The sequence below is a fragment of the Gracilinanus agilis genome, chromosome 1 (assembly GCF_016433145.1).
Source record: "Gracilinanus agilis isolate LMUSP501 chromosome 1, AgileGrace, whole genome shotgun sequence".
In the NCBI taxonomy this organism is placed as follows: Eukaryota; Metazoa; Chordata; class Mammalia; order Didelphimorphia; family Didelphidae; genus Gracilinanus; species Gracilinanus agilis.
The window spans coordinates 607,232,109-607,257,243 of record NC_058130.1 but is presented as its reverse complement, the minus strand read 5'-3'; the positions used below and the strand labels follow the sequence as shown (position 1 = coordinate 607,257,243).

At 37.8% G+C, this 25,135-nt stretch overlaps 1 protein-coding gene across 1 annotated transcript in view; it reads right to left on the bottom strand.

Moving 5' to 3' along the window:
- Positions 1-6,325: 6,325 nt before the first annotated feature.
- The window catches only part of ELOVL2 (ELOVL fatty acid elongase 2), a 102,164-nt gene continuing 83,354 nt past the window's right edge, over positions 6,326-25,135 (bottom strand). The window contains exons 6-10 of the mRNA XM_044667746.1: positions 21,279-21,356; positions 14,423-14,594; positions 11,075-11,199; positions 9,596-9,730; positions 6,326-6,986 (exon numbers count right to left, since the gene is read on the bottom strand). Of these exons, the coding sequence (XP_044523681.1) occupies positions 6,861-6,986; positions 9,596-9,730; positions 11,075-11,199; positions 14,423-14,594; positions 21,279-21,356 (636 nt within the window). The 3' untranslated portion in view covers positions 6,326-6,860. The remainder of the gene's footprint in view (positions 6,987-9,595; positions 9,731-11,074; positions 11,200-14,422; positions 14,595-21,278; positions 21,357-25,135) is intronic.

Below are 25,135 nucleotides of genomic sequence, written 5' to 3'. Positions count from 1 at the left end.
CTGTGAAATAGATGAAACTGGTTATTCCCATTTTTGCAACTACATAAAGTAAATTCATTAAGTTGGCTGTGTGTCCAAGACCTAAGTGTACCCATAGCATTTATAAAATTCCTCATTATTGCCTCAAGTGATTATATCAATGCACTCAGCCTTGTTGCTGCTTGTTTCAAATTGGCCAAGGTCAAGACCATTATATGCTATAAATAGATATTCAGTGGTGAGTCCTATATCAGGGATAAATTACATGAAGGAAGAGACCATTTTAAAACTAAAGTTTAGGCAAGAAAAAAAAAAGTCAGGTAAAATCCAAAGTAAAATAATTCTGGTTTTTAACCCATAAAACTAGTTCAAAAGGGGCTTCTTCACTCAGCATCCCAATTTTGGGAAGGAGCATTCCTTGCCCAATTAACATCTTTTCAGTTATTTTTTTTCCTTTAAAAAGTACTGTGCCACACACTACTTCAATCTTTGAAAAGCAGTAAAGTCCTGAACTTGAATCTTGGCTCCAAAAAAGATTAATTACATTAACTTTTGTAGTTGCCTTTCTAATTGTATACAATAAATAATTCTAAACGAATGAGCCTCATCTTGTAAATATATGTTATAAGTGGATCACTCATCAATTTTGGGGGGGGGCATCTTGAAAAAAGGGCTTTTGAAATTCCATTAACTATTTCAAATGTAGAGCAGATCTTCAGGAAAGCTGGTTCCCGCATATCTCAATAGTACTGTTCTGTTTCTCCTTCTGGACATATTAAAAAGGCTTGTTGGTTTTAACCTTTTTGACATTTCATCTATGTTGCCTTCTTTCCTCATAATCAAGAAAGAAGACATTAGAATGAAAAGGGACCAAGAAAGGCTTCCTCTAAAAGGCGAGATTTTAGCTGGAACTTGAAGGAAGTCAGGGAAGCCACTCTGATGGAGGTCTTCATATCCTCATGTCTGGATCATTGAAATAGCTTGTTAGCTGGTCTCCCTGCCTCATCTCTCCCCATTTCAGTACATTTTCCACTCACCTGGTAGTCTTCCAAAAGTACAAATCTAGATGTGTCACCCCTCACCACTCAGTAAATTCTAATGAGCTCCGTATCACCTCAAGGATTAAATAGAAAATCCTCTATTTGATGTACAACACCTTTATGACCACATCCCCAACCCCACCTTTCTAGTCTTATGCTTTACACGACTCCTTCCCCCCCACTCATTAATCTGTGATCCAGTGACACTGACCTCATTGTTGTTCCAGCTCCAGGCATTTTCACTGGCTGTCCTCCATGCTTGAGATGTTCTTTCTCCCTCCTCAGCTCCATCTCCTGGCTTTTATGACTTCTCTCAAGTCCCAATTAAAACCCTGCCTTTTATAGCAAGTCATTCCTGATCCCTCTTCATCCCTCTAGTATCTTCCCTCTGTTGATTTTCAGCTTACCCTGTGTATAGTTGTTTGCATGTTGCCTCTTCCATTAAAGAAGAGGTGCTCCAAGAGCCAGGACTGCATTTTGCTTTTTGTTTTGTATCTCCAGCTCCCAGCCCTGTTTAGCCTCGCTGAGATCAGAGATAAGGCACTGACTGCATTTGGAATAGGACTTTTTAAGCCATTATAGCTGCCTAGGTAGAGTGGAAAATAAAGAGACTATTTGGGCTTAAAAGGCAAGTGGAAAGTATGTTAAGATTGATAGATTATAGAACCAAAGCTCCTTCCCTTTCCCCCTTTCCCACAGCACCTGCCAGTCCCAGTAAAACCTGGAAGAACACCAGGATTTCCATGTCAAGCCTAGACAGATGACCTCCCACATCACTGACCATAAGGCCTGAGAACTTCCCACCCTCAGACATGGAGATTCCCAACCCTTTTGTGGCCAGCCAATGAGCTTTGCCCACGGACCTCAAGTCTACCCAATAGAGACAATCCAGGTTACCTCATCCCAGACCACCACCCTATAAAACATTGCCCCCTTCTCCACTCAGGTGGAGACTCCTAGCCATCTACTGGTTTTGGGCTCCCTCTTTGTTCTGCCTTCCTCTCCCTACCCCCCTTCTGTTGCTCTGTTGCATTGTCTCTGTCTCTCTGTCTCATTTGCCTCCGTTCAGATCCCCGTCAGCCACTCTGACCAAGATGGTATGATAATTTTATTCTTTTCACACCTGTGATTTAATCCATGTGAAAAATTCCTTCCACTGATGCAGATCCCTAAATCTTCGGTAACTTGAGATTTGCCTGTGTGATAATTAGATTAAGTCTATAAGACCCATCTTTAGATTTAATCACCAAAGGTGAGAGCATCTCTAATTCTGGGAGGTCCATAACCCACGTGTGCTAGAGTGGGTGACGAATCAGAATCGACTGACCTCCCCCACCTGAGAAGCTTCTTTTGTGATTGGACATGCAAATTAGGAGGGAGGCACAAGAAGTGATGCATAAGTGACCCATTTAAAAGGAGAAGGTCCTCAGTCAGCTGGAAGTTTCTGGCGAAGAGGGTGGCTGATGAAGGAGCTCTTCTGGTTTGTGGAGGAGTGCTGGCTGGAATGCTGAGACCCTGGTGAGACTACTTTAAATATTTTCTTTTGAATTCCACGTGGTGAGTTTAAAGTCTGAATCTTCCTGAACTTCTCTTAAGAAACTTCTTTTAATAGATTCTGCGAATGAAGTTTTGCTTCATTCACCTCCGGGCCTCTGGCCCTCTGACTCTCAGCTGAGGGTTAATTAGACCTACCTGGATTAATTAGAGTATCATAGTAAATTACCTACTGGGTTAGATTCTTATTTCCTTATTTCCTCTCTCTCTTCTTAATTGTAAATAAACTTCCATAAAAGTCAATTTTGACTTGAGATTATTCTTAATTGAGGATTGACAATCCTCCGGTGACCATCTTTTAATATATTGAACCCAAAAAACCCTTTTTTCCCCTTACACCTGGAGGACACAAAAGTTGTGTCTTGTCTATAGTCACAGAGACTGCCAGTGTCAAAGCTAAAAGTTAAACCCTGCCATTTCTGACTGAAAGGCCAACCCTCAATTCAATCTACCACACTGTCTAACTATATTTAGAACTTAGGAGCTGCTTCATCAAAATTCAGACCAAATGCCACATTTTACTTTGTCTTTTCTGAATCTTCCCAGTTGTTAGTGCTTATTTTATAAATAAGGGAAACTGAGACCCAGAGAGATTAAATGATTTACTCAGGTACACTCAGGCAGGGACTGGCAGAGATAGGATTTTGACGCCAGACCCAGAGCTCTTTCCACTCTTCCCCCACGGCCCTATAGAACTAACAATTTAGCATATGCAATGAGGAGCTGAGCATTTAAAAACTTTCCTAGTATAAGTATCCCTAAGTGACACACCATTTGGACCTATAAACAAGCACTCACTTTGGAAAAACCATGACACGTAATGGCTTAAGGTAAAAATAAATTTAATATACAACAATCATACTGAATGCTTTTAATATATGAAGAAAAATGGCTTCTTCTGCCTTCCTGCCCACACTTATAATGATGCCATATTCTTGGGATGTGCCTTTTCTATATGAACACAAGAAATTGGGTATCCTTTTTCAGATTTCAAAGAGAAAAATACCCAGAAACATTCACAAAATAAGGGAAGTGTATTTGACTTTTCGCAAGGAATTCAGACTGGCTTATTACCCACTTCTTGTCCTACCAATACAAATGACATTTTCCCAGGAAAACAAACACAAATATTCCTCAGGTGCAAACAATTTTATCCTTCAGTACATACTACATAAATGATAGCAACACTGTATTTTAAAAGTGAACTGAAAATTTTCATGTTCGATTCTGCTTAGAGAAAACATTTCATTTTAATTTTTAATGGGGAAAACTATCAACAAATGTAGATATATATTCACTAAAATCTATTTTTTTCATGGTTAAGGGACAGAAGCATTTCTCCCCCACCCTAAAAGCTCTTTTCACTTATTTCCTAAACAACATAGGATTAGACAGACACGTAGAAGTTTTATTTACAAGGTTTTTATAAGAAATTACATTTTTAAAAAATTCAACTTATTCTATTTTTCAAAACTGCAATATTTAAAGGTGTTTTAAGACAGAAGTATTTGTAACACACCTGATTTAGTCTTCATAGCTAAGATTTCAGTGCTATTAGTGTGTGCCTTTTTCTAAGATCTTGAATAGTTTGACTTTATATGTATACTATAACTCTATGTACATGCATGTATGTTTAAAAATTAGGCCTTATTGAACCTAAAGGCCAGTTTGGAATTGGACAAAGCTCTGAGCTAACCTCAAGTCATTAATTAAATCACTTGTGTATTCAAGACTGCTTGCCAATGGAGGCTACCCCAAAATGTCAGATTTCCCTCTTTGTCTCCAACAATCCCTGAGCCATCCTATGCTCACAATAGTTTGGTTCTTTGATTCAACTAAAAGAGGCCTTTCTCTCCTTGCTTTCCCATCTTAAACAGCATGAAAAGATGTCTGTCCTGTGCAATCCTCATTTAGCCATGGATGATTGGTGGATGATGATTTTAGTGCCTCATAATAACAATCTGACTAGAAGGAGCAGAGCCAGCAAAGGGGCATCCTAGATGGATATGTGCAAAAAGTTCGTTTTTACCTTGACTGTACTTAAGGGACAAAATTCAGCTTTGTGTAAGACAAACCTAGTGCTCCAGCTCTGGGTTTAAAAGGCATCAGGCAAAAACTATGCTGGCTTGAAGGTGTGTCATCCAAGAACTATTTATTAGAAGGCAGCAACTACTCCAATGAAAAAAGGCTAATGCAAGGTGGAAGAAATGGTTAACCAAGTGAAGCCCTAAAGAAGGCTGGATTTATTTGCAATATACCAGAAATTTAAAAAAATTCACAGAGTGAGAAGGTGCCAATCTGGGACCAATAACTGCCTAGTTGTGATCAATAGGAATGAATCTCAATTCAAATAATAATAATAATAATAATAATAATAAAAGGATAAACCAGGTAGTTATACTGACACTAAATGCTGTACTTGGGTGACCTCTCAGAAGGCGGGCACAGCCTCCTGAGTGAGCAGTGTGAATGAATAAGAAATCAAGGGTGATTACAATTTTTTTAAGGAAAATAATTTAAAAGTTATTAGGAGGGGCAGCTAGGTGATACAGTGGCTAGAGGGTCAGGCATGGAGTCAGAAGGACTTGGGTTCGAATCTGGCCTCAGACACTTCCCAGCTTTGTGACCCTGAGCAAGTCACTTAACCCCAATTGCTTAGCCCTTGCCCTTCTGTCTTAGAGTTGTTACTAAGACAGAAAGTAAGGGTTATTTTTTAAAAAACGATCTTAAGGATGGGTGGAAAAGGTGGAAAGCAGATGATGGAAAGGTACCCATTAAATACTTTTCTGTGGCAACTGGTGCCAACAAGATGAGCTGAAAAGCATTTTTAAAAGATATTAAATGAGAAACATCTGTAGTAAGCCTAAGTGGGGGTGAAAGGATGAAGTTATAAAGCTGCCCATTCTAATTCTGCAGGCGAGAAATTAATCTCCATCAAATCTTCTAGTAATATCCTCCTATTTCCAATCTCAGGATAGTATCATAGTATATTAAGTTAAATTTCAAGATTCCTCCAGGGAATGAGGGAAATTCTCATTAGGACTTTCCTCTGCTTTTAAGGTTGGGTCCCATTAAATAGAGCAATGCCAGCACAGAGAAGTTCTCATTTGCTCAGCTGGCCTTTGGCTCATTACTCACCTGCTATTTACTATGGGAATTCTTTTATAGTAACATATCCTATTGCCCACTTCTTTCTTTCTAATCTCAAAAATGTAAATAGCTTTCAGAGGATGGTATAAGGCGACTATTGCCATGTTTCCAACAAAGTCCAAAATAAGCACCAAAAAAAATCCATTTCTGTCTGGACTCCATTGCTGAGTTGATTCAGATTTCAAAACAAGCGTCAGTGATGCATACAACCCAACAGAAGAGAAAACTGGACTCTAGGCATTGCATAGAGAGAGGAACAGTGGAAGACCAGAATCAGAGGATACTTTTGGTACTGAGCAGGCTGTCCCACTTAACTAAACTAAAGGCTTAATCAGGAAGCCTGATATGATGATGGCAGTTTAAAAGGGCCAAGGACTCCCATGAATTTCTGAACAGTCAGATTCCTAGCCAAAGTCTCTGAGGTTACGAGGATTTGGCAGTGCATGTTTTCTCTTTTAGTAAAGCTAATTTTCAAAATGAAAGAAGTGCACTAAAATAAATGAACTATAGTTCACTAAGATTCTTTTTGGAAGAAGTAATTAGAGCATGTGAGACAAAGTAGACTGTAGCTTTGGAAAGAAAGACATTCTGCTAGATTCCTTTCTTTCCTTGTTCCACATTCTTTTTTAAATGATTTCTTAGAGATTTCTGCTTTATGGAGCCCAATGGATTGACCACTCTATCCATGGGTGTTTACTGCCTAGTCCTGGAAGATAATCAACATTGTAGTTTAAATATGTTAATCTAAACAATCTAAACAAAACACTAACTTTTTTTTAAATTTAAAGGTTTACCATGAAAACACTCAGTGTTCTTTGGGTTTACTTGGGAAACAGTATATAAGGCATCATAAAAAGAAATATATGGGGACAGGAGGGCACTTGGGAAGTTTTTTTTTTCCTTAACATTAAGATTTAAAATTTCCAGCATCATCTCAGTGGTTAACCTTTGACTAAAGCATTTAGTAAATATGTTAAACCTAATAGCAATGAATTAATAATACATTTTTGGTACAAATGATTTATAAACAACAGATGTCAGTTTGTACTAAAACTTAAAGAACTATTTCAACTCAGTTTTTGTTTCAAAACAAAAGAATTTCTTAGGTTCTGTTGTGTGTTGTTCTCTTTACTATTTTCACTGGGCTTTCTTGTCCCCAACTCCATTAGCTGCAATGAAATGAACTTTGGGAAAACCATTTGTGACTTCTTTTCCTGCAAGCTTCTCTTTTGATTCTTGTGTGAGAGGCTTTTTCCGGTATGTCTGTTGGATATACAGATTAGGAAGAAAAAAAAAACAGTATTTCAGTGAGAGCTTTTATTTTTTTTTTAATTACTGTCACACACACACCCCCACCAGCACTCCTTAAACTTTTTCAAGTGCTGTATTGTCGTCACTTCACAATATGGCTCCAATGGATCTTTTCCTTACCAGGCTCCTTGCACACTATAGCCTTTCACTCACAAAATTTTCTAAATCAAATTGGCTTAATTTCTGTTCTCTGTGCACAAGTGTCTGTTTTCTGCCTTCCTTCATTTGCACAGATTGCTCAACAAGCACAGGGGGGCTTTTTTTCTTCACCTCCACTTAGAACTCCTAGCTCCTTTCAAGGCTCAGCTCAATAGCCATCTCCTACAGAGACCTTTCCTGATTCCCCTCACTTGCACTTAGTGTCTCCTCTTCTGCTCAAATCACCATGTATATACTCATTGTACATGTTTTGTATTTACTTATCCGCATACTGTAATATTTAGAAATTAGATATTATATAGATATATATTTTAAGATGTGGTTGCTGGGAATCAATAATTCAGATTGATTACATAATTAAAATAGACCCAAGTCAGGATGGGTTTTATGGTAGTTTATTTACAATTAGGAAGGTAGAAGGCAGGGAAATAGAGAGAGGGAGAGGCTAGTCCAGACCTGCAGAGGCCCGGATGGAGAAAGGGTTAAAAGGCTAATTAAACTAGGCTACAAGCCACAAGGCCTTAGCAATCAGAGAGGCAAGAAGCCTACTTAAGGTAGAGAGTCTAGAAATGCCAAGGTAGGCCCAAGGAAGTCAGCCTAACTTACCCACGTGACAATTCAGAGTAGAAGCTGCCTGAGGTCTCAGCAGAGATCCTTCAGCACCAAGTTCAAGGCCAGAACTGCCTCACCAGGAAGTAACCAACATACTTGAAGAGAGAGTGTCCTTTTGTCACTTCCTGTGGGTCTTCCTCTAATTCAAGTGGACAAATGGCAGCCTCTACACTGATTGGGACTGCCCAAGGGCAGTCCCTAGTTCTTGATTTGTTACTTATTGTCACGTGTGGGTAACTCATCTCCCCTCCCCAGTAAGGGAGGTTGGGATGACATTATCTCTGGTGGCTAGAGTTGTAACTATGAATGGGCTTGAGCTAATTCCATTTAACAATACCTATTGTTTCTCACTAAAAAAATGTAAGCTCCTTAAGGTCCAGGAATTTTTGTCTCCCAATTCCCAGGACCTAAAATTTGATAGTGCCTAAAATTTGATAAATGCTTAATAAATGCTGGCCATTGAATATAGAATTTCCCTAGTCCAAGGCTAGAGTATCTTCTGAGCTCTACTAATACATGGAAATCAGGTAGTGAAGTAGTTGCACAGTTTCCAATAAAAGCTTCCTTATTTCACCTGCTCTATCTATACTAGACTATGTGTCTCTAATGTGACTATTACTGCAGTAATTATCTTTCAAGTAAGTGTAACCAGGTCTTTGGACCCAAGGAGATCAATGCAAGCATGACTGAATGCCTGGTTACAGAGGGACATACTGTTTTATAATGAAATGCTGTTGAGGACCCAGAGTTTTGGTTCAAACCATCACTGGCTTGTGCCATTTTCCTACTACCTCACTAAAATACCAGAGCTCCACCTGCAAAAGCTGAGCAAAGGAACTGTCTTAAGCTAGTCGCTAGAAAGAAAACTCAGGCTGGCATAGAAATCATAAAAGCCATTCACAAAAGGCTCTGATCTAATTTGAGTCAGAGCACCCAGTTCCATTCATTACTGGGTTGTCGTCTGCTCCTCTTTGTTCCTGGTCATAAAGTAGCAAAGTGAATGACTCTCTTAGCTCCCTCTGACATGCTCTTTGGCAACTTGACCTATTTTGTCTGCATCATCCCTAGACAGTCTCACAGGATTCTTATCTTTTGTAGCTTCCATTCAAAGGCAAGTTTACCTAGCCCATTTCAGGAATAAAGGGCTGAGAAACTGTGTCAAAGGGTTTCTCTGTCTATGATTTGGCTAAAACTATTATGGATTAATTTCAGCAAATACAAGTAGAAAATAAGAAGGAATTCTTTGCTTCTCTATAGAAAGAGACAACAGTCAAATACAATTTCAAAAATTGTTTTATATGTCAAGTCTATCTTTTTTCTAATGTTTTCTCCTTTTCCTCCATTCCCACAAAAATAGAGCAATTTAAAATCTCATCTACCTATGGTCTATACTTTGTTGTTGTTATTTTTTACCAGTTCTTAAATAATGGAGTTGTTATGATATTACATATTGAATCCATCTCCTTTTCTGGGTATAGTTCATTTTTATAACCATTTGATAAGGAAAAGGCAAACATGACCTTTTCTCCCTCAATAATTTGAAAAGTATTTCTTCCAACTCTGGTATCATAACAGCAAGATTTTTTTAAAAAGTCATGTACAGAACTTGTCTTTTTTGTTGTTATTTATTTTTGCACATGAGATTTCCTAGACCAGGCTCAAATATATGTGACATCAATCACTCTCAGATTTCAGATTCTGAATAGTACAAACATGATATCAAGATATAGAAATCTATAAAATAGATAACATATTGCTTATTCATCTGTAAATACTTATCTTTGACTCACCCGAACATAAAAATTTAAGAATAAGATGACTAATGTGAGCATGTAGGAAGACTGAAAGATGAGACAGCCAAAAGGAAAGCCACAGGGTATCACAACTGCACTCAGGGTGTGTGATATGGTCAGTACAAACTGGATCTGTAAGAATCACATAAAAATCATACCTATGGATGAATTGGCTTTTGAGTCAAATAAAATCTGCTTTGATATCATGAAACTTGTTCCCTAAATTTTGTGGAGTATAGCAAGAAACATCAAAATAATTTCAATAGAAAGTCTTTTATCCTAGATAGAATATTTCTATAATATATAAGTAAATATATCATACATAACTATGTTTTGGGAGGTTATGTTGTAAAGGGGAAAGAATTCTACGTTTACATTTTTTTAAAAGCTCTTACTTTCTATCTTAGTAACAACTCTAAGAATAGCAAGGGCTAAGAATAGCAATAGGCAATGGGGGGTTATGTCACTTGCCCAGGGTCACACAGGTAGGAAGTGTCTGAGGCCATATTTGAACACAGATCCTTCTTTGCTCCAGGCCTGGCACTCTCTCCACTGTGTTACCTAGCTGCTCTTGGATTTAAAATTGAAGACCTGGGTTCAAATCCTAGCAGGGCCATTTAACTGCTTGTGCTACCCCTCTGGGCTATGATTCTTTGAGTGTCACAGACTTCTGTTTTATCTCATTTGTCTATTTATGTATGACAGGGAAAAGATAGCTGCTTTCAGAGTCAAAGAACCAGGTTAAAATCTTGCCTTTGATTGCAGATGAATTACCCCTTAATGCCCCCAAGCAAATCTCTAAGACTAATCCATTGTAGAGAATGTATCAGTGGGCATTGGAAGAGTCCTTTATAAACTAGGAACCCCTTAAATTGATGACATCAAAGTCTTTTCTCCCTTTTCTTCCCAAAGAGACTATGATTTCCTCCAGCTCCTATTATACTGAATGAATATTCTAATTAACTAATTTAGAGAAAGAAGAAGACTTTAGCTTATAAATAAATTTGAAAGTTCTCCTAGAGAAGCAATACCATGTAACTGAAAGAATATATTGGTTCAAGAGTCAGGAGACTTGGTCCCCAGGGCTAGCTCTGCCAGTACTTAGCTATTTGGCCTTGGCCAGTGACTGCACATCTCTGAGTGTTAGGTTCCCAATCTATAAAATGAGGGGAATGGTTCATGGTAAAAGTTCTCCATGGTTCCTTTGAGCCCTAATATTCTAAGGTTTTATAACTTCATGCAATGAGGAACTTCTTAATGTATTTCAAAGTGGCAGCCAACCCACCTTGCTCTGCTACCTACATGCCCAAAGGATACTTTAATATACAAGGATGAGTTCTTTAAAATGTTAACCATCAAACTTATGAGCTTCTATCAGGACAGACATATCTAGGGTATCTTCCCCCTCCCATGAAAGTATGTGGATGTTATCACATGGCTATAAAAGGGGAAAAAAGCTGAAAAAAGTTAATGTACCAGTTGTGCCTGTGTGAGGTACTTCTTCCACCACAGATACTTGTGCATGGATGGAATCACTGAAAGTCCATAATAGGAGTACATGAGAATGTGGATAAAACTGTTCAGTGTTGGTCCAAAAAAACCTGTGAAAAACAGTAAGAGAACGACTCTTTTAGAAACCATGATCAAGTCTATTGATACCAAAATACAACTCTTGTTTGTTTTTTAAAAAGTTCTTTTCTATGCATAGTAGATAGAAATCATTAAGTAATTCTGATGTCACTGTCTAATGATAAGTACTCTACTCTAGACTGGCTATAACATTACTATCAGTATTCAGGGCCAGTTTATTGTTGGAAGGGCTGAAACGGCAAGTTTTCTGTTTTTTTCCAGAAAGGCTGTAGTTACCATAAGTGTCCCTGGTTTGTGATTATTACAGTAATGAAGATGACACATACTCCTGGATTGCAATTAATCTGACTATCACCAATCTGCAGACACATATGAGTATCTACCATCTGGATATGAGGATATAAAACAGGGTATCTGATGCAAACCCATAAATAAATGCTTAATGCCTAACTGACAATATAGGCTATGATGTCTTGATTGCATCTTTGCCTTTGAGCCCTACCTATCCAAATTTCAAATTATATTCCAACTCTTCTATTAAAACCTTCCCTGGTGTTCCCCTATCTAAAAAGGTTCATTTCTTCCCAAGAAACCTCATAGTGCTTACTTAATACTAACCCTTTTTGGACCTTACATTTTATTTTTTTATAGGGTTTCCGCCCCCCACATGCTGTATTTTCCCTACTAAACTGTAAACTTCTTAAGGGAAATATGGAGTCTTATTTATCTTAGCTATTGCTCTAGCACAGTACCTTCTATGCGGTAGGTGCTTAATATTTGATGGGCAGAGAAGAGAATGGAAAATGAGAGCATTGGACTAGTTGGCTTCTGAGGTCCATTCCAGCTCTGGGTTTATGATTCTAAGATCCTATGAGTGAATGAATGAAAACATTTGAGTTGTTGCTTAATACTGTCAAAAGCTCATCTATGTTTTTTAGTTCTTTTGGGTAGTAATTTGATGACTGCCTGAGATGCTCACAAGCAGTGGGCTCAACTCTGAATATGTACATTAAATCCTTGCTACAGTTTGTCCAGTGTGCAAATATGTACCTGTATTAAAGTTTAGTGGAAGACGTACCTGTCGCAACCATTTATGTTTTAGAGAAGGCTGTTGCATGGCTACCTTGCCATAATATAATCACTCAATCTTTTCCTTTTTTAAACCCTTATCTTCTGTCTTAAGAGTCAGTACTTTGTATTGGTTCCTAGGCAGAAGAGCGGTAAGGGCTAGACAATGGGAGTTAAGTGACTTGTCCAGCGTCACATAGCTAGGAAGCATCTGAGGCCAGATTCGAACCCAGGACCTCCCATCTCTAAGGCCTGGCTCTCAATCCACTGAGCCACCCAGTTGCCCCCAGATCACCCAATCTTTAAAAACTTCCCTGGGACATCAGGATATCAATTTATCTGCTAAGCAGAGACAGGTAATTTTAAATAATATGGCAAAATGGGGTGGGAGATGTGATGGGGCAGATTTTGCTGCCCACTCTAGAATTCCTGCATTTCTTTGCTTTGTCCTCATCTCTACTATGTTGAAGCTAAAAGTGAAAAACCTGCCCCTTCATCCCATTTGTCTACTTATATCAAATAATGATGACAATTTATTTTATCCCTCCAAGTGGAATTATCCACTCAAAACAGTAGAAAGCAATTTTGTAAAATCATCTGCCAAACCTTAGGCCTTTTACCTACTTGATATACAGAGAAGCAGATGTGTAAAATGCTATTTATGTTAGCTTGAAGGTTACATTGTGCTTTTCATATGTGATTGCACTTGATCTGCAGAACAATGTTGTGGGGCAAGTAATATAGGTATTATTATCTCCATTTTAGAGATTAGGAGACTGAAGCTGAGAGATTCACTGGCTCACCCAGGGTCTCATAGCTAGTTAGCTTCATGAGGCAGGACTCTTCTGATGAATGCAGTTTCAATGACATTCTACATTTGCCTCATTAAAATGTTGGTCAATTGAACATATCATTGGATAAACTACTACTTTTACTTTCACAAAAATACAGATGCCGATTTTCATTTTGGGACAGTGGATAGTACAGTCGGGAGAGTTAAGTTAAAAAATTTTTCACTCACCTGAGTTCCTCTCACCTTCATTAAAAAGCAAATGAGCAGCTACTGAATTGCATTCTCATATTATTCAACCCTGTATATAATTTTTCATTTGTAAAATATTCTTTTAACACTAACCAGGAGTCTGTGGGTATAGCCGTTGTTTCAGATATGTTTTTAAAATTGGGAAATATGTGCACTGATGAATAAAACAATCAAACTTGTTCATTATCCTTTGGACATTCTAGTAGTCTGCCTTCTTCTGTTAGTAATTGAAAACCTGGACTAAAATTCTTCTGGGAGAGATGCCAGAGAACTTCATTTTCTTCTTCACACTGGTTTTAATTTGAATTTTTTGTCATTAATGGGTGAAATATAATTTACATGTTCTTGGGATTTTAAGTAAGAGTATCAACACAGAGTCCCAATCCTCTGGTCAGACCATCTGATATAAATTTTGCCCACTCTGGTTTTTCTTCCATTCTTTTTTTTTTTTTTAAATTAAACCCTTACCTTCTGTCTTAGAGTCAATACTGTGTATTGGTTCCAAGGCAGAAGAGTCATAAGGACTAAGCAATGGGGGTTAAGTGACTTGCCCAGGGTCACACAGCTAAGAAGTATATGAAACAAGATTTGAATCCAGGACCTCCTGTCTTTAGGCCTGGCTCTCGATCCATTGAGCCACCTCGCTGACTCACCCACCCTGCTTTACCTTCCACTCTTCATTTTCAAATACTGGATATGTTTCTGAATCTTGATATTAGATTGCAGAAGTAACTTCCTTTTTTGAGGATACAGAAAAAAGCAAGGCATTGAATGGAATAGCCTAATGTCAATCACATCATTATCTGTGATCATGGAGACTGGTGTGTGTGACCACTGGCGTTACACTAACTAAATGGAAATGTGCAAGAATGAGTGTCCTCTAAAAGCTTCTGATGCTTTGCAAAGTTTAAGAAAAACATTTACACTAAGAGAAATCATTCCTGATTTTACCAGTCCTGTAGACCTAGAAGCCAGAATCAAGACTTGTGAGTCCTTGGGGCCAGGGGATGGAGGATTTCCACCTCTGCTCTTGCAGCTGACACTGATGCTGCACAACCAAAACCTGCACCTTTAGGGTCCTGGGGCACATTTATTCAGAAGTGAAAGAATGACCAAGTCCTTACTTTGTCCACATGGTATCCAGTTCAGAACACACCACCAGATGTTAAACATAGATGTATGATGGTACACGTGGAGAAAAGTAATCTGACTGGTTTTCTTCCTCAGAACAAAGAAAATCGTGTCCATGAATTCTATCAGTTTGGAGAAGTAGTACCACCACAGCACCCTGGCCACCTGCAAAGTAAAATGAGCAGAGTTCCTTCTGTCTCAGAACAGAACACCTGGGGGTTATCATGTCCCTACTATGCTCCCTGGGAATCAATGTCTCCTGTTTCAATAGGCAGAGACTTTAACCCCTCCAATAAAGAGAGGGTTATGCCAAGGCATGTTTCTCCTCTTCTTCTTTCTCACCAAGATGAGGAATGAAAGGACTCCTGGTCCTTGCTACTCCAGGCAGGACCCTCAGCACTTCACATTCCTAAACCCCTTGTTACGTAACTTCATGTTAGAAGATGCCTCTCCAGTAGCTACAGGTATTACCTTTCTCACTTTTCTATTCAACCTGAGATGCCTACAAAGATTCTACAAATGCTGATAACTGAAATATCATGTTCTCATTTCCAGGCAATTAATCTTAAGATCATATTGCTTAATATCTATGTAGAAGAGACTTATTCTGCGTAAAGTTTTACACTTCCCCCTCCTTTCACTGTCTGCACACCCCTCCACCCTGAATAAAACCAAAAACCCTCTGAAGAGACTTCTGAGTTAACACAACTGACTTGTATTTGACCTTCAAAGAATCATATGGAAGCCCAAATCCATGATGTCAAGAATCAAAATTAAAGTGTGTGGCATATATTAGTCCATATATTCTGGAAAGCATTTTACAACTATGTACCAAATGGCACTAAACTATGCATATCCTTTGACCTGGAGATACCAAAGAAATCACAGAAATAGGAAAAGGACTCCTATGTTCCCAAATAGTAGCTCTTTTCATAGCAGCAAAGAACTGGAAGCTAAGGAGGGTCTCATCAATTAGGGACTAGCTGAATAAACTATGGCATATAAATATAATTCAATTTAGACATGAATTTCTATAAAATATACTAAGAGCTTATTTGTTAAAAGCAAATTGAAAAATGCCTTTCCTAAACATTAAGAGAAATAATAAGAAAGTCAGACTTCTGCCTTTATCATAGGATCAAAATCATATAAAAACAAATGAATTCTCGCCTTTGATAATGGTGGGAATATTTTACCACAAACATTTATGCAGTGTTGCCATAGGCTATTCAGATTTTGCTCTGGAATTTCAGTCCCTAAGGGACAAAATATGTCATCTTCACAGGAAGGACCAGGAATACTATTATGCTATAAGAAATGTGGTTTTAAAGAAACCTGAAAGACCTGTATGAAAGCAGAACAAGGAATAATGTTACAAAAATAACACTGTAAACACTAACAACTTAGAAAGTCCTAAGAATTCCAATTAACACAATTCACAATCATGACTCCTGAGGCCTGACAAAGCATACTACTACTTCTGACCAGAGAGGTGATGGACTCAAATNAAAAGCAAATTGAAAAATGCCTTTCCTAAACATTAAGAGAAATAATAAGAAAGTCAGACTTCTGCCTTTATCATAGGATCAAAATCATATAAAAACAAATGAATTCTCGCCTTTGATAATGGTGGGAATATTTTACCACAAACATTTATGCAGTGTTGCCATAGGCTATTCAGATTTTGCTCTGGAATTTCAGTCCCTAAGGGACAAAATATGTCATCTTCACAGGAAGGACCAGGAATACTATTATGCTATAAGAAATGTGGTTTTAAAGAAACCTGAAAGACCTGTATGAAAGCAGAACAAGGAATAATGTTACAAAAATAACACTGTAAACACTAACAACTTAGAAAGTCCTAAGAATTCCAATTAACACAATTCACAATCATGACTCCTGAGGCCTGACAAAGCATACTACTACTTCTGACCAGAGAGGTGATGGACTCAAATCACAGAATAAAACATATGTTTTCTAACCAGTGGAGGAATTTATTTGCATAACAATGTACATCTGTTACAAGAGTTTTATTTCTCTTTTTTCCAGAGTGTGAGTGTGAGTCTGTGTGTGGGTGTGGAGAGAGTAAAGTGGGAGATGAGAGGGAGAGAAAATAGTTTTTTAATTGAAAATTTTTAATTTAATAAAAAATTAATGCAGGTGATATGGAATCTAGAATTGGAGACAGATGTCTTGATTTTTTAAAAATGAGAGTAGATTCCTCAACATATATAAGTAGATCATCAGAATGCATATAGTTAAATTTCAGTGAGGAGTTTGACAAACATGATATTCTTGAGAACAGAATGGAGAGATATGGCAGTTACATGTGGATGTACTGTAACTGCCTGAGTAATTGTATCAGTGCTGATTAATGGATTCATCTCAGTCTGGAGGAATGTCTCCAGTGCTCAGAATTCTTTACCTCACCTTTTTCTGTTCATTTTTATCAATGACTTGTATATCTCACTATTATATTTCTATCTTCAACACATAATAAATGCTTAATAAATATTTGTTGATTGACTGGCTGAAGAAGACATAATCAATTAAACAAATTCAACAATATTTTATTGGGCACCTACTTTGAAGAGGCAAAGGAGGGTATGCTGCTTGGGGAGATTGCAAAATTCTTTTAATAACTGTAAACTTCCCTGAAACAAAGGTCCATCTTTTTAATGCCAATATTTTTCTGGTGTTCTTTGGCTGGAAATCATAGAAAAATATGGTTTCTAAAGATTTGGAAATGGACAGTAGAGAGATCCATGATAAGTGCAACACCTCAAAATAAGAAGTCATGAAGGAGGAATGGAGTAAAGGATGACATCAAATAAACATATAAGCAAAATCAAGTGAAGATTAATTGATGGATAGTCTGTCATCTAGCCCAGCTATATGGTGCAGTGGTTAAAGTGCTGAGTATGGAGCAAGAAAGACCCGAGTTCAAATATGATCTCAGATATGTAATAACTGTGTGACCCTGGGCAAGTTACCTAACCTCTTTTTGCCTCACTTTCTTCATCTGTAAAATGGGGATAATAGCAGCACCTACCCTGAAGGATGTTGGGAGGATCAAATAAGATAATACTATAAAACTCTTAACACAGTGCCTGGCACAGAGTAAGCACTATGTAAGTGTTGGCTATTATTATTAATATTAATATTATTAACTCCATGGGTATCTTTGTAATGATAGGAGAAATCTAAGTCCAAGGGCATGTCAGGTGGATCTCCTGTGGTAAGCTTATGGGAAGCCAAGTACAAGAGTAGCAGAGGAGGGTCAGGCAGGGATGGATAGCCCCCAGCATCACTGGTGATGGGAGATCATAGATTCATTCACATATATGAGCATGTACCAGGTACCAGGGACAGAAATACAAAAAAGGAAATAGTCCTTGCCCTCGAAGAGCTTACGTCTTCCTGGATGGCATATTTGTCAGACTTATGGATGACATGAAACTTAGAGCAACAGTCAAATAATTAGATGAGAAAATCAGAATCCAAAAAGATCCCATCAGCCAGGCAATTAGCATTTATTAAACACATATTAAGTTCTAGATATTTGAATAACAATGAAAATCTAATGAGAGAGAGAAGAGAAGAGAGATTGAATAGTGAAAAAGATCTGAGGATTTTAGCAAACTGAAAGCACCATATCAGGGGCAGCTAGGTGGCCCAATAGGACAGGAGGTCCTGGGTTCACATTTGAGCTCAGATACTTCCCAGCTGAGGGACCCTGGGCAATCCACCTTACCCCTATTGCCTAGCCCTTACTATTTTTCTGCCTTGGAACCAATACTTAAACAGAAGGTAAGGGTTTAAACAAACAAACAAACAAAACAACCCTATACTACTTTAATAGAAGCCTAGTTGAGAGAGGTTTATAGTCCCTCAGTGTTCTGGGCCAAACATTTTTAGAAGAACATTGATTAAATGGTGTGTGACCAGAAGAGGGCCACCAGGAATACAAGGAGAATAAAAAAACTTGGCATCTAAAAATAGGTCAAAAGAACTGGGGATTTTAGCCTGGATAAGCAGAGATTAGTGGAAGATATTAGATCTACTTTCAAGTATATGAAGGATTGTTATGTGTGAGAATGATTAGATACCATTTTCATTTCCCCAGTGGGAAGAATTAGTAGGGCCAAAGGATGGACATTATAGGGAGGTAGATCATAAAATTGTAGATTTAGAGCTTGAACCTTAGCCTAGCCAGTCAATTAAACAATAAGTCAAGCCCAAGTCTGTCCTTTGCAGATTTCTGAGGAATAAATGCTCACATTGAAATTTTAACAATTGGTTCTACAGAACTGTTTGGAGCTGGCTTAAGTACATCCTGGATCTAAGACTAACACTTAAATGGATCATTTTTACCAGTTGCATGGATAATGGAGTAAAGAATACATAACTCAAGGCAGCCAATGTTGCCTGACTGAGGAGATGGTCCTGGTTAGGGCTAGGCTTTAAAATCAGGGTCATAATTCAAAGCAAAGCAATCTTGGAAGGTTGGAAAACTAGTTTTCCTTGGCACCAGCATGATATTTTGTGCACAGTAAGTGTTTAATAATTGTGGAATCAATTGCACTGATCTAAACAGAACAAAGAAAGTCCTCAAAGGAAGGAAACACAAAAGGCACGATTTTGTCTCAGTGGATAACAATGACCCTGAGACCATGCCAAATGTCTGTCATTTCAAAGATGAATCTTGGATGCTCTCCAAAATGTTAGAAACCATAGCGTCTTATGCATAGCAGAGAATAAGACTGAAACTGGCAGGAAAAGGAACTGACATGGGACTTTGAAAATAATCATGGAGAGCTAAACATTAGGAAAGACTAAAGGAACTGAGATTATTTATCCTGAAAGGTGAGGGATAATTTTATAACATCCAAATGTATGACGTACTCTTCTGCAGAGTATGAGCAAACAATTAAATGGGTAAACAAGTAAACAATTGTTCTGCTGTGTCTTCTGGAAATGGAAAAGGAAAAAGGCAGCAATAAGAGTTATGGTTAGTTAAAAAGAAAAATGTACTTACTGACAATAAGAAATATAAAGAGAGTTAGCATGGGGTTAGTGGATAGCTAGCTTCCAGTCAGAAAGAATTGAATTCAAATCCTGCTTCTAATCCATGCTGGCTGTATTAGCTATCCTAGGTAAGTCATCTAAACTCTCACCTTGTTAGGCCAGAGGTGTCAAACATGTGGCAAAACTCACCAGTGGCAGAACCAATTAAAATGTTGAGGAATGTTTAACAAAATAAATAACAATACAATGTACATAATGTTAATTCATGATTTTCTAAGTTATTCTGTTCCTCTAGGAATGTGGTTCAGTTTAGTTTTTACACCCTTACTCTATGTAACTCTCCAAAAATCTGAAGTTTCAGAACAGGAACAGATCTGCATTGCTAATGGGTGTCTTCCAGTGTGGACTGGGAGTTCTCAATGAAATCACAGGTCTGATGTGTGAGTGACTGAGAGACAGAGACAGAGAAAGAGCTAGGTTGCCAGGTCAAACTATAAATCTCCATCCTTTCCAAAGAGCATAGATTCTCATCTGCCAGGATCATTTAGATGCCTAAGTACCTAATACTAGATGGATTGACTAGATAAAAATAACATTTAATCTCTGTTTGAATAACATTTCTGATTGGCTAGATAAAACAAACATTTCTGAAATTAGTAAGAGGTTATTGATTTGAAAATTGAAAATTAAAACAACTCTGATATACCACCTCATACCTATCAGTTTCCCTAATATGACCAAAAAGAAAAATAATAAATATTGGAGGAGATGAGAGAAAATTGGGACACTAATACAATTGCTGGTAGAACTGTGAATGGATACAACTATTCTGGAGAGCAATATGGAACCAGGCTCAAAAGGCCATAAAACTATTCATACCCTTTGATCCAGCAATATACCACTACTGGGACTGTATCCCAGAGATCAGATTTAAGGGAAAAGGACCTACCTGTAACAAAATATTTTTAGCAGTTCTTTTTGTAGTGGCAAAGAATTGGAAATTGAGGAATTATCTATCACTTGGGGAATGGATGAACAAGTTGTGGTATATGGTTGTAATGGAATATTATTGGGCCATAAGGAATGATGAACAGGATGAGTTTAGAAAAATCTGGAAAGATTTATATGAACTGATGTATAGTGAAGTGAGCAGAACCAGGAGAGCAATGTATATAGTAACAGAAATACTATACAATGATCTACTGTGAAGGATTAAGCCATTATCAGCAAAGCAATCCTTAAAGATAACCAAAAGGGACTCATGAAGAAAATGCTATCCACAGCCAAAGAAGGAACTGTTAGAGTCTGAGTGCAGATCAAAGCCTGCCATCTTTCACTTTATTTCCATCATGAGATTTTTCTTGTATGTGTGATATGTCTGTCTTGACATGAGCAATATATAGATATGTATTATGTGAAAGATAGGCATAACCTATATCATACTATGTACCCCTCAGAGATGAGGGAGAGAGAAGGAAGGGGAAGAAATCTGAATTTCAAAATGTAAAAAACAAAACAAAACAAGGGTCAAAAAACATTTCTACATGTAACTTAAAAAAAAAAAGAAAGAAATTGGTGAGAGGATATCACCACCCCATTCTTGATACCACTATGTATCTAAAGCAGTGGATCCAAAATGGGAAACTTGCTACTTCTCATTTCAGCAACTATGAGAAATCTCAAAAACTATATTCTATTCTCACCAAAGACAGGATTTGCCCTCTTGCCCAGCTCCACCACAGTGGGTTCACCTGAAGAGAAAGGACCCTCTCTCTCACAGAATGATCTTTTAGAACTGTCAGTTTTCTATTTGAGGCTCACCCGGATATCCGCTTCTCCTGCACTGACGAGATTTTGACACTGTAAGTTGTAGCCTCCTTCCCAAGTGGCAAGAATGAGCTGGCATAGAAACAAAAAGAGAAAAAAGGGAAAAAAAACAGCAGAAAGTAAGTCTAAATAGAATCACTCATTTATATTCCCTATTGGCATTTATTCAGGAAACTGCTCAGGATTTGGTCTTGTGCCAATTCAATTCTCAAACAGACACTATCAAAGGACTTGATTCTTTCTTTTGAACTGAATTCATTGATTGTATTACATACTATCTGCAATATCAAACTTTTAACAGTCTACAGCCATTCATTAACATATAATTTAGCTGTCATTGGGTGGAATATATTTTATATCTGCTCAGAAATTATCTAACTTTGTTTTCATCATTGTTTTCTTCATCAGAATTATCTATTGCATGAAAATTTAAGAATGCTGAGCTAAACATCAAAAATAACATTTTTTTCTGGCTAGAAAAACTAGCAAAAGCCTCTTCTTTTTCCTTTCATTATTGCAAGAGCTTAAAATACATTTTACTAACTTATGAATTGACTGAATAGAGGTTACAGAGTTGCCATGCTTGGAATATGTTTAGCATAATTATGTATAAGATATAGTCCCTATGTATTGTTTGAAAATTTGTTCAGTTTTTAAATAGGACATGCCTTTGATGGAACAACCTTTCCTTCCCTCTTCACCTCTCCCCTTCTTATTCCCTTTTTTACTGCAAAGTAAGCATTCCTTACTTCTTGGATTTGCAACTATTTTAATTAACTGTCATCCAAAGAAAGTGATCTTCCCAGCCAGGACCAGTGAAAAGAAACTATTGTTTACATTTCCCAGCCAGTTAAGAAATGTTTCTCTCTCATTTTTTAACATTTTATTTCTGTAAGGTTTATCACAGAACATGTCTATAAAACTACTCATGAGTGTCTTATGATTAGATACTTGAAAGCTCTACTAAAAAGAAAGTTATTTCAACTTTTTTTGTAGATCTCCTGAAGATCCCCTTTTCCTCGTATGGATTCCGGACGCATAGATTTTTATTTTAATTCATAGAAGTCTGGTGCAGTTAGAATTTATATTTCTTCTTGGACACTGGCAGGTTTGTTTATTTACTTATAAAAAGTTGCTTTTTAAAAATATTTGTAATTTCATTGGTGGAGTTGCTCCAGACACTGACAGAGATCACAACTACTGCTCACTTCATATTAAACGATTCTAGAATGGTTATGGTTCCAAAGCCCCATCATCACCTGACAGTCCCCCTTATGCTGATGAATCCCCCTAGTCTGGTCCTTCAGTTATAAACATATTCTGTTGTCAGGCCTATGCTTGAAGATGATCTAATAAGTGGTAAGGCCTGCCAGAGCTTATGTTCTTTGAAAACCCAAAGTTATCTCCATAAAATGGAGAGCTAAGGACCACGAAGGCAGATTGTATAAGATGCTCCTCCCTAAAGCAGGGGTCAGCAAACTGGTCTGCTAGTTAGACAGAGTCCACTCTTAGTTTTTGTAAAGATCTCAAGCTAAGAATTGGTTTTACACTTGTAAATAAAGTTTTATGATGTTTGAAAATGTCAAAACTCTTCTTAGGGCTTTAGAAAAACAGGCAGCAGGCCAGGTGTGGCTGGAGAAGGATGTGGCAGGTAGTTTGCCTATCCCTAGTCTAATGAATTAACCTTCAAGAAAAGTTGAATGAGCCTTACACAATAAAATAAGTCATTAGTCTCTAGTTCAATGTCTCCAATGGTTTTCCATTCCTATCACCAAGTGAAAGTAGATATACAATCACTAGGGTTCAAGGGTCTTTGTTGGCTTTCTTTCTGGGCTCTGCAACTCACCAGAGCTTTGGGGAATGGAAAATATTTGTTCCTAACAATCTTCATTATAGTTATCCTGCTTCCTAGCCAGGCTCCATCCTGCCCTTCAACTGCCTCAAACAGTTAAAGCAAGATATATGTCTTAAGTTATGGGTCCCAGATGCTCCTAATATTGCTCCTTTCTCCATAACTTCAGCTTGTTCCTCATTTCCGGGAAAGAAAATCAAGGAAGCTATTCTTAAAGACATACCAAATGCATGTGGATAGAGGCAAAAGCAATGCAATGTATATCTCTGTCCCATAATGCCTTGAGAATATTTTCTTTTAAATGTCTTGCACTTGGAAAATATTTTTTTCTAGAATTAGTCTTCCTAAGGCTAACAATCATTTTATTTATTTCCTCCCATGCCCTCATTGTTCCATGCAAATTACCACTCAAGAGGAACAAATATTGATTAATGTCCTAGAGGAATAAGAGAAGGAAGTTTTGTATGGTTTATTGAGACTTAACAAAAATTGCATTTTGGTCTAGGCCTCCTTTTTAGAGAAACATTTATGGCTTAAAATCAATATATTTCCTCTGTGAGGTAAAAGTGAAGGGAGGAAAGAAGGAAGGTAGGATGGATGGGAGAAAGGAGAGAGGAAGGTAGAGGAAGGGAAAGGAAGGTGGTGGTTCCCCAACCCCAGCCCTGGGGGTGAAGTTGACCAGAGCCCTCTAGGGGCTCCAATAAATGATCTGAGAGCAACTTTGGGGTTTAAATAGCTAGGCTTTATTTAGATTAGGAAAGGGAAGGTCTAGGGAAAACTAGGAGGTAGGAAGAAAGGGGAAACGGCGCCAAGAAAGAGACCAGGGTCTCAGGGGAGAGAGTGGAGCTTCCAGTAGAGTGCAGAGGTTCCAGAATAGAGAAAGCGGAGTTTCCAGGGTTGAGAGAGAGAAAAGGCATCAAACTTTCTCTTTTATTCTTTCTCTGACACCTCCCACAAAGGAAGTGGGAGGTGTCAAGGGAAGTTGTAGCAGAGAGAGTCCTGGGAGACGTAGTCTTCCAGGGCTTATAACAATTTCAAATGACACACCTCTCAGGATACTGAAACACAAGGGTTTCTAGTGCTGGCTTTGCAGAAGAAACTCATCTCCATCTACCATCTCAATTGGTGATGTGCCTTCCTTATGTTACATAACAAGAAAAGTGTACCAGCAATTGAGGTGGACATCCATTTCCAAGCATTAAGGGAGAAAAAAGGCTGAAGTTTATTTTATTTGCATAGGTCAATTCAGGTTGGAGCACTGGTTTACCCACAGCAAAAGCTGGTGAAAGTAATAGCACTCATTCTTCACAGAACTGAGGTCTTATGGCAACTTAGATATTACATATTCAAGGCTCTTCTTTTCCAGGTACAACTCTATTAAAACTGCTATAAACTAAGAAAAAAACACATGTCCAGTATTCTTTTTCTTACCACTCCTCGTCTTTTCTTCTAATTCCAGATTATCTTTTCCCAATGAAACTTCATTTTTAGTCCAGACATTTAATTCTGAACTATGAGTAACTTAGTTTCCCTTAAGAGAAAAGAGTCACAGATTTCTGCTCTCTTTCTCTGATAAAGAATGAAGGGTTATAGGCAAGTGACCTTGGCCCAAAAGCTAATCTGGGCCATTACCTTTGGGATAGAATAAATGCAAGCTCTGTAACCTTTCCTGGTCATCTATGTTGGGAGATACATGGCATTTAGATAGCTAGCTGCCTAACTAGAAATAGGGAGAAAATGAAGGGAAAACAAATGAAGAATCTTTGTGAATGTGGGTTGTCAAGGGAAAGAAAAAATAAGCAAATGAGATAAATAACAAGACAGAGCAGGGTGTGCTATGACCCATAAAATTTAATCCTGGAATGATAAAGAGAGAACAACTCTCAGGAATGATGTGTTTGGTGTGTTCTTCTGGAGACAAAGCATATCTCCCAGGGACAAATATCAGATTTCTCAAAAGTGTAACCCTGGAAAATAGGAGTAATAAAATAGCATTCAA